The following is a 10,017-nucleotide window of genomic DNA, read 5'->3' on the forward strand; positions in this document are numbered from 1 at the left end:
TCTGATGCTGCTTGGCCTGCTGTGTTCATCCAGCTCTACACCGTGTTATCTACTGTAACGAGAAACTTTGTTTTTTATAAATTGAGATTCTAATGCTTTCTTATTGGATCAACCTGTTGTGGTCAAAAATAGAAATTTCTTAAATAGATTTTCTTTTTTAAACAGCTTTGAAAATTGGACCTTGGAGCAAGGAGGAGGAAATGGCATTAATGAAGATAATGGAGGAGGTTTTGAGAAAAAAGATACAAGAGGCACCCCATGATCTAATCAGTGCAGTTCCAAATTCGAACACACTTATTTCAATCCTGCGAGAAAAGCTATACAAGGAAATTCCTTGGTTTGCAATTGCAGACAAAATGGAGCGCAGAAACTGGACACAATGCAGGCAGAAATGGTGAGCCAATATTTCTGAGTGTTAGCGAAGATTTAAAGTTACATGAAGTCTCTTTCCTATTAAATACTACAGTGAGCATAACATTCAATGTGAACTTGAGAATTGTCAGTATTTCTGTAGACCTTGGGCAGTGGACATGATTGTTGTCAAGTATGCTTTGCCTTAATTTGCTCATTTAGTTAATTGTACTGTGTTTTTGTCACATCAAGAATGTTGCACTGAATAAAAACTTGTTTTATTATCAAATAATCAAACCTGGATAGCTACTCTGACCAATTTTTACTGGTTGAACTTTCATAATTTTGAAATGTCCTAATGGGGCAGGAGTAGGCCATTCAGCTCTTCAAACCTGCTTTGCCATTTAATATGATGATGGCTGATCATGCAACTCAATACCCTGTTCCCTCTTTCTTCCCTTTGGGTCCAAGATCTATATCCAACTCCCTCTTGAAAACATTAAATATTTCAGCCTCAACTGCTTTCTGCGACAGTCAGTTCTACAAGCTCTGGATTCCATTCTCTGGACGAAGAAATTTCTCATCTCAGTCCTAAATGGCCTACCCCATATACTTAGACTGACTCTGGTTCTGGTCTCTTGGGTCATCAGGGTCATACTTCCAGCATTTACTCTGCCTAGCCCTGTTAGAATTTTACAGGTTTTAATGAGAGGCTCCCTCATTCTTCAAAACTCCAGTAAATATAGTCCAAAATGATCCAGGGTCTGTTCATTTGTCAGTCCTGCCATTCCAGGAATCAGTCTAATAAAACTTTGTTGCTCTCCTTCTGTAGCTAAAACATCCTTTCTCTGATGAGGAATCCAAAACTGTACACAATAGTCCAGGTTGGTCTCATCAAGGCCCTGTACAATTGTTGTAAGACATTTCTTCTCCTGTACGTGAATCCTCTCGCTATGAAGGCTGACATACTTTTTGCCACCTGTTGCACTTGCATGCTTACTTTCAGTGATTGACATTGAACAATAATAAGATGTTTTAATGTTGAGAATAATTACAATATCAAACAATTTCGTTGCAAACCTGCATTATGTAGCACCTTTAAAATTGTCAAACATTCAAAGTCCTTGGGTTACTTTTACAGAAATTACTGAACAAGATTGTTTCTCATCTCTGTGCCTAATGTTTTGGAAATCATTTATAAACTATTTAAGAACTGAACTACTAAACAAATATGTGAAATTAGGACTAGTATGGATATGGTAGTCCAGCATTCATAGTGAAGTGCTAAGAAAGAACCTTTTGCCTGGAGTGTTTGAAAGAAAGGAAGAAAGCTGTGTCAACATTTGAGAGAGTGCCTAGATTTTGCACACAATTTCATAACAGACTGGTGCACTGTAATTTGATACATTGGTTCATCAAGGTACCCAACTAAAGCCAGCCATTTATAGTTTGGATTAAATTCCTTGATGCAATATGGTTGTTTACTTTGCTAAGTTATTACATTTCATAGAATCCCTACAGTGCAGAAAGAGGCCGTTCAGCCCATTAAGTCTGCACTGACCCTCTGAAGAGTATCCCACCCAAACCCAGCTCCATACCCTATCCCCGTAACCCTGCATTTACATGGCTAATCCACCTAGCCTGCACATCCCTGGACGTTGGACAATTTGTCATGATCAGTGCACCTTACCTGCATATTTTTGGACTATGGGAAGTGCCAGATTACCTGGCAGAAACCTATGCAGACACAGGGAGAACATGCAAACTCCACGCTATCCACAGCTGGAATCAAATCTGGTCCCTGACACTGTGAGGCCACCCATACATTTCAATAATGATTTTTAAGATATGAAAATGAATGCAACATTTTTAACTTCATTTTTATCCCCAAAAGGATGAACATTCTGACTACAAAAATGTCTGGAGGAGTGAGACCTATTCGATTTCACAATCACCAGTCAAAAATCAATCTCATCAAAAGGTAAAATGTACACTGAGACTAATTATAAAGTAACGTTGTTGACTAGCGGCTTCTGATGAAAGCAGTCATATGATAAAGTAGAACATTCAATTGCTGAGTTAAACACTGATTAAAAAAATTGTAGGGTAATTGCAGGGTGATTAATTTAAAGGTAGTCTGTTTACTAAAAGCAGTAGTATGGGGCTGGCTCTATAGTAAACAGTGCAAACAATCTAATGACATAAATTAAGGTTCTCTCAAATTATAATAGACCAAATTTTGCAGTATTAATGATGTTTAAACTGTCAGTTTTTTGCTGCTGTTACTCCTCTGAAACTGTGAGCAATTCCCATATAGTAAAAACTGAAATTGCTCAACAGGTCAGACAGGATCTGTGGGGAGAGAAGCAGAGTTAACATGCCACCAGTGTGACCAAGTTAGGGAGCACACTTGGTTTAATGTTTCACCTGGCAGCATTTTCCTCACTGCTGACTGAAGTGTTTACCTTGATTATTTTGCTGAAAAGTCCTAGAGTGGGACTTGGAACATATAACTTTCTGATTCAGGCTTTGAGCTAAACCATGGCTGAGAACTATGGGGACTCTTACGGTTCTTAGAGACATGAGAGGTGAGAGCGGAAGTGTGAGAAATGAAGGTGTCTTTAAAACCTGATACATCTTTAACTTTTTCCAGTTCTGATTTAAACATGAAAATATAAATCAATTTTTCTACCTTGCCACAGATATTGCCACACCTGATAAGTGTTTCCAGCAGTTTATATTTTAGTTTGATTTCCAGCAACTTTTTGCAGTAACTTTTAAAGTGTGCATATTCCCAGTTAAATCTGGAAATTGAAAAGTTGGTGTCGGTGATTGTTTACTTCCTTATAGGTGTGTTGTTGAATTCATCTACAGATTGCAATAAAGAAAAATGACTAAACTGGCAAGAATTTCCTCTTTTACACCATTAGCCCAGTAAAACCCTTGGAAAAGTTTTTCACCTGTTGAATGAGATGTAATTGGGTTTTTAAACAATATAAATTCATAATTATTGATGGAATTAGATACAATCTAACTTTCCTTTAGAGACTTGACAAAAGGTTTGTTAATGAAAACTATAGCAAGAATCTTATCTGCTATATTTTCCAGGTTGTACCTGTTGAACATTGATGATGTTGGTGATGTCGACTGGGAGGATCTTTGTAGTGCTGTTGGGTAAATAACACCATCGTCTTCACATTTATAACACAGTAACATAAAGGCGATAGGTTTAATGGACACAATTGGCTTTGCAGCCCACAATCTAATGGGGATGGTTACTAGGTTTAGGTAGGATGATATTTTGTCCAGTGCTGCCATTTGAAAATGATCTTTGGCTGAGGTTGGGGTTAGGTGTATGTGTATCATTTTAATCTACAGTTGATGCAATGCTTTAGTTTTACACCATCTCACTTGAGACTGCTGTTGATGCCTGTAAGCTCTTGATGCTGGTATTGTTATTCATGACATTGTCTGAATCGCTTTCATTGGTTTACTTTGTTATTGTTTCTAGATACCTATTCCAATGGTAGAATGTGACTATTGTAACCCTCAGTGATGAGCTAATTATTGTAGTGCTTAATTCTCATTTGGTTGTCATTCTATTGTCCCATTGATACCGGTGAACTTAATCTATGGGTTAGATATGCAGTACAGTATTTTATTAATGACTGTAGCATTGAAAGTGGAAACTTACCGTCTGTTCCAATTATTTTTATTCTCTTGATTTTCTAGCTTGAATTTCACAATTAAATTTGAAATATAATGCAATTTTTCAGCAAGGTTAATGTGATTTTTTTTAAAATACGATGGTTACTGTAATTAAGAGTTAATGTATACAATTATATTGCTTCTGAAGAAGGGTCACTGGATCCAAAACATTAACTCTGATTTCTTTTCACCGATGCTGCCAGACCTGCTGAGCTTTTCCAGCAACTGCTGTTTTTGTTTGTGATTCACAGCATCCGCAGTTCTTTTTGGGTTTTCAACTATATTGCTTTTTTTTTTTCTAGAGACGTTCCTCCTTTATTCGTTCAAAAGATGTTTTATAAATTGAAAGTTCGTTATGTACCTGATTGGCCCAAAAAATCCTTTGGAGGTCAGTATCTAAATTCACTGACTGAATTGTTTTACTGGCAGTTATGTTTTTATGTTGATGAGAACAGAAGATGGTTACCTTGGTAATGCAAAGACCAGTTGAAAGCCTCGATTTTATTTTCCAGTCTGTCTTGTTATTTGATCTCTGAATTAAGGCAGCCAGCTCGGTGGCACAATTGGCCTTGGCATAATTGCTTCTAGAATTGGAAAGGGCTGTTGCTGTATTTCTATTGCTGAAGTTGATTCATTTGTCAAATGTATATATTGTACCTCAAATGCACTTAAGCATAACCTTTTGACTTTAAGAATTTGCTTTACAGTTTAAGATACAAATTTACTTCTGATTCATTGGGTTTAATTATCAGCAAAATGTCCCCATAATTTCATAATGTGGAAGTGGAGATACTACAGGAAAACAGACCTTTCAATCTTAACATTTTTTTCCAGTTGATTCTGAAAATTTACCCTGAGTTATATTGGCTGCTTCACATCAGTCTGTAATTAAAATGATCCTGTATCATTCTGAAATGGGTACAGTAGTCATAGTATCCTCAGGAGCTTTATTACATTTGAGCAGGAGAAAAGCTGTAACAGCAATTAGTTGTGTAGCTTTTTATGCTGAACGTTAGTGAACAATATCCTGTAGTCTCTAATATTTCCATAATCCTGTTTTTACACTTTTATTTGCTGTTTAAATTGTAGTGCTTCCTTGTAGCGTTTAAATTTTTGTATCTGGTGCGGTGATATTTTAATCAAGATAACTAAAAAAGTTTAATTAAAGCCTTTAAATTCATAGAGCAGGGTTATGTGCCATTTCGGTATTTATTTGTTCTGTGTGAAGTACTGTATACAAGAATAATGTACCAAAAAATAAAGCCTCGCAAATTGTGGCATCAGCCCCATTTGTGAGAGCAATTCTAAAACCATCAAAATGCAAAACAGTACTTTAGTCTTTGGCTCTGTAGTTGTTGACATCATCTGAAGAAAGTACTTTAAGACAAAGCTATAGTACCACTATCTCCATGCATGATTTGACATTTGCGATGTTGACACCCATCCTAGAAAGTCAAATGGCATAATCTCTGTAATTAGTTTTTATATTAAAAACTAATGGATCTTAAGTGACAGTCAGCCAAAACTTGTTTTGAGTTAGATTCGAAGCAGAAGCCTTTTAGAAAAATTAAGATAAAATTGCAATGGCTTTTACAGCATTACTAGTAGGTATGGCTGTCTCTGCTTACTGTTGTTAATGAGTAAATTTAACAGCAAATTCCACAAACAGTACATAATAAATCATAAATCAGGAAGTTGGTATCCAGGTTTTATTACTTGCCAAAAACTTCACTATACTAGCGTATTACTCTTAGTCAGTATTAAAATACATGAAAGATGTGAAGTTTTGGTACTTAACCACTTGATACCACTAAACAGCAGAAAAACTTGGTGTTTGTTCATTCAAGTCATTGACAGTATGATAAGTCTTAATTACCACCAATGTCCGTTACTGAAAAATTACTTCTACAAATTATTGTTGGATTGGTAAAAACATCAATCTTTCTTTCATCCTGCTTTCTATATTGATTTTATATTTAATTAAGTATCCCAATTTGAGGTACTTGGTTTAGATTCTGCATGTTTCATTAAAAATTTTACAATCTAAAGAGATGATATTGCTTTCCCTGATCTCTGATACCAGGTCCTCATGAATCACTGCACAAAAATGCTCTAATTACTGCAAGTCGCTTTTTAAATATCCCAATAAGAACAGATTACAGATTTTAAGTATGGACAGCAAGTGTCATTTAAATTGCCATTGACCACAAAATTTTGGCCATCGTGTATATGTGTTTACTGGGAAAGAAAATAACCTCTTTAGCAAAGACTTCAATGCTTAGAAACCTTGTGCACTAAGATGCACGATTATATACCAAATATCAGCAGAGCAGAAAATTGCATGTTAGCTTCTCAATTTTGGAACCCTGTATTTCATTCTGTTCAGTATATAAAACATGTCTGGAATCTCTGAAATTACATTGGAATCCAAGACTTTTAGTTAGAAACTATCCCTTACATTGTTGGATTATTTTTTTCTCTGTCTAGTTGGTGAACATGGGAGCCATTATCCTGATTGTTGTTGCTCTCCTGTATGGTTTTGTTTTTTTTTTAATTCTCATGGAACATAGGTGGCACCGGCTGGGCCAGCACTTATTGCCTAATTCTAGTTGCTATTGAGAAGGTGGTGGTGAGCTGCATTTTTGATCCATTGCAGTCCATGTGCTGCAGGTAGACCTACAATGCCATTAGGGAGGGAGTTCTACGATTTTGACCCAACGATGGTGAAGGAATGGCGATGTATTTCCAAGTCCGGATGGTGAGTGGCTTAGAGGGGAACTTGCGGGGGTGGTGTTCCCATGTATCTGCTGCCCTTGTCCTTCCAGATGGAAGTGGTAGTAGCTTTGGAAGATGCTGTCTAAAGATCTTTGGCAAATCCTTGCAGTGCATCCTGTGGATAGTACATGCTGCTGACACTGAGCATTAGTGATGGAGGGAGTGGATGCACTTTTAATCAAAGGGCTGCTTTGTCCAGGATGATATCAAGCTTTTTTGAGTGTTGTTAGAACTTCATCCATCAAGTCAAGTGGGGAGTATTCCATCACACACCTGACTTGTGCCTTGTAGATGATGGACAGGCTTTGGGGAGTCATGAACTGAGTTACTTACTGCAATATTCCAAACTGTGAACTGCTGTTGCAGCCACAGTATTGATATGGTGTGTCCAATTGAGTTTCTGTTCAATGGTAACTTGCAGAATGTCGATAGTGGGAGATTTGGTGATAGTAACGCCATTGAATGCCATGGGGCAGTGGTTAGACTGTTTGTTTATTGGAGATGGGTTATTGCCTGGCATTTATGTGGTGCACACGTTACTTGCCATTTGTCAGCCCAAGCTTAGACATTGATCAGGTCTTGTTGCATTTGAACATGGACTCTTCAGTCTCTGAGGATCATGAATGGTGCTGAACATTGTGCGATCTTTGCAGACGTCTCCACCTTTTGATGAAGGGAAGGTCGTTGATAAAGCAGCTGAAGACTGTTGGGCCGTGGATACTACCCCAATGATCCGCTGCAGAAATGCCCTAGAGCTGAGGTAACTGACCTCCAGCAACCACAACCACCATCTTTCTATGTGCCATATATAGTTCTAACCAGCAGAGTTTGTCCCAATTCACTTGATTTTGGTTTTGCTAGGTGTCCTTAATGCCGCAATCAGTCAAATGTGACTTTGATGTCAAGGGCTGTCACTTTCACTTCACCTTTTGTTCATAGACATGTTCACTGATACTGTACCAACAAATAAATTATGTGTGGAAGGGCAAAGTAGTTGGAAACTTACTCAACCAAATGGTCTCAACCGGAATCTGCATCTGGGTTCAAATGTACCTTTAGATTGCTCTACATTTTTAGGCATTTTGTTGATTTAGCGTACAAAATAAATCGTTAATTTGCCTTGAAGTTGATTCCTGAACAATATTGTTTGTTAATCCAGTATTTATTTTGTGAAAGCCTACAGCTGAACTTTTGTTCACGTATATTAAATTGAGGTTTATTTACAATTTTAGAAAACTATAATAATGCCAAGTAGCAAAAGCTGATTTTAACTTTTTGAACATTTTATAGGAATTGTGGACTTTCTGCATGACGAAATAGTTCCAAAATTGGAAGAAATAATAAAGAAGAAGGAAGACCAATGCAGTTTGAATGGATCAAGTGATCTCTGTCAGTCACTACAGCATGAGTTCAAATTAAGTGATATATTTGATGATGACGATGATGGGGAAGATGAATTTGAGAACATAGATACATTGGAAGAACCTACTGGAACCTCACTACAGACTTCAGTCAGAGAAACCAATTGAAAATGTGGCTCCACGTGGCATGATTTGTCATGGATGCTGAAGTGACAGCTTTGAATGAAATACTGTCAATGCAAAAAATGTTGACATTTACATTGTGTGGTGTCGTGAGATTTTTGTGTTTTTATTATTCAACAGTCTATGCCAGGTAGATTTTTAAAATTTTGATTGTTGGCATTTCTAGTTAGAGCAGCATTTTTAGCCTTTCTCTAATTTGTACCAAATGCACATTATTGAGAAGGTTAATCTCCAGAAAATTTGCAGAAATTGTATGAAAATAAAAATCATCAGTCTCTGCTCATGAACAATTTAAACGATACTGAGTAATGTGATACAAACACACTTTATCTTTTACATAGAATATTAATGTTTGGTTTATGTGAATACTTTTTAAATTTAAAATTAAATTTTATTTAGCTCAAATCTTTTCTATAGTAGAAATGCAAAATATTTGGAATATAAATAAAAGCAAAAGCTGGAGATACTCAGTTGGTGTCATAGTATCTGTAGAGAGAGAAAACGTTAACATTGGAAGTCTGACAAAAGATCTGCAACGTTAACTCTGTTTCTCTGCACAGATGCTGCCAGATCTGTTGAGTATTTCCAATATATTTTATATAGTGTTCGGGATGTTCATCTTGATTCCTTATAAACTTATGTGGGAAAGAAGGAGACTTGCTTAGAATGTTAAAACTTGTGCGCTTCTGTTCAACTACTTGGCTTAATGTCTGTATAATTATGATAGTAATTGTACAGTTAAGGTTTACTATGTCCCAATTCTTATTTCTGTTGGGGAAATCTCAAGGATTTTGTGTAAGTCTGAAAACAAAAAAAAGACACAATCATATGAAACATTACGAATGTGCAAAAGAGCTTTGTAAAATAAATGACATTGGAATATAGTAACTAAATAGAGCAGTTGTCTTGCATACACAGACCTCAGTCCCATATATAGTAGTTTTGATGAATGACCAGTTTTGGTAGTGATTGAGGGCTAGGATGGAATTTCTTACATTTTCACAAATTAAAAGCCACCAGCACATCAGTTCAGCACAGTTAAGAAACAACACTCCGAATGCAGTGCAACTTTCCTACTCTGTCATTCCAGACTATGCACTCAAAGAATGGGATATGAACCTACAGCCTATTTATGCTGACATGAGAGAGCTAGTGCATTTACCTGGACAATATAGGAACAGAAAAAGGCTATTGTGCCCTTTGAGCCTGTTCTGCAGCTATTTAATGAGACTGTTGCTAAAATGTATACACCTGTTGTTGTCCATGTTCCTAATACTTTTAGTGAATAAAATTATATCTATCAGTTTAAAATTGACAATTGATCTAGCATCACGTATGATTTGCAAAAAAGCATTCCAATCTTAGTTGACTCTTTGCATGAAGAAGTATTTGCTAATTTCACTTCTGAAAGGTCTCTGATGGATTAGGAAGTTACATATGATATCGCTTCATTATTTAAGAAGGAACTGAAGGGGGGAGGTGTCAAGTGACACATCTGTCAATTTAAAAACAGTTGGGCTGAGACTAATTGAGTCAAGAGTGATTCGACAAGTGCCAATCAAAGAGAGCTAATATTGATAGTTTAAGAGATACGAAGAAGTGAAGGGCATTTATACAAATCACAAACCTAGTGCTTCTA

At 36.5% G+C, this 10,017-nt stretch overlaps 1 protein-coding gene across 1 annotated transcript in view; it reads left to right on the plus strand.

Annotated features, from left to right (window-relative positions):
* Window positions 1-8,983, plus strand: part of LOC109935023 (transcription termination factor 1) — a 28,366-nt gene extending 19,383 nt beyond the window's left edge. The window contains 6 exon segments of the mRNA XM_048613386.1: window positions 166-394; window positions 2,246-2,332; window positions 3,460-3,525; window positions 4,362-4,447; window positions 8,125-8,342; window positions 8,344-8,983. Of these exon segments, the coding sequence (XP_048469343.1) occupies window positions 166-394; window positions 2,246-2,332; window positions 3,460-3,525; window positions 4,362-4,447; window positions 8,125-8,342; window positions 8,344-8,403 (746 nt within the window). The 3' untranslated portion in view covers window positions 8,404-8,983.
* Window positions 8,984-10,017: the final 1,034 nt, after the last annotated feature.

This window comes from Rhincodon typus, chromosome 28, assembly GCF_021869965.1.
Source record: "Rhincodon typus isolate 14 chromosome 28, sRhiTyp1.1, whole genome shotgun sequence".
Taxonomy (NCBI): domain Eukaryota; kingdom Metazoa; phylum Chordata; class Chondrichthyes; order Orectolobiformes; family Rhincodontidae; genus Rhincodon; species Rhincodon typus.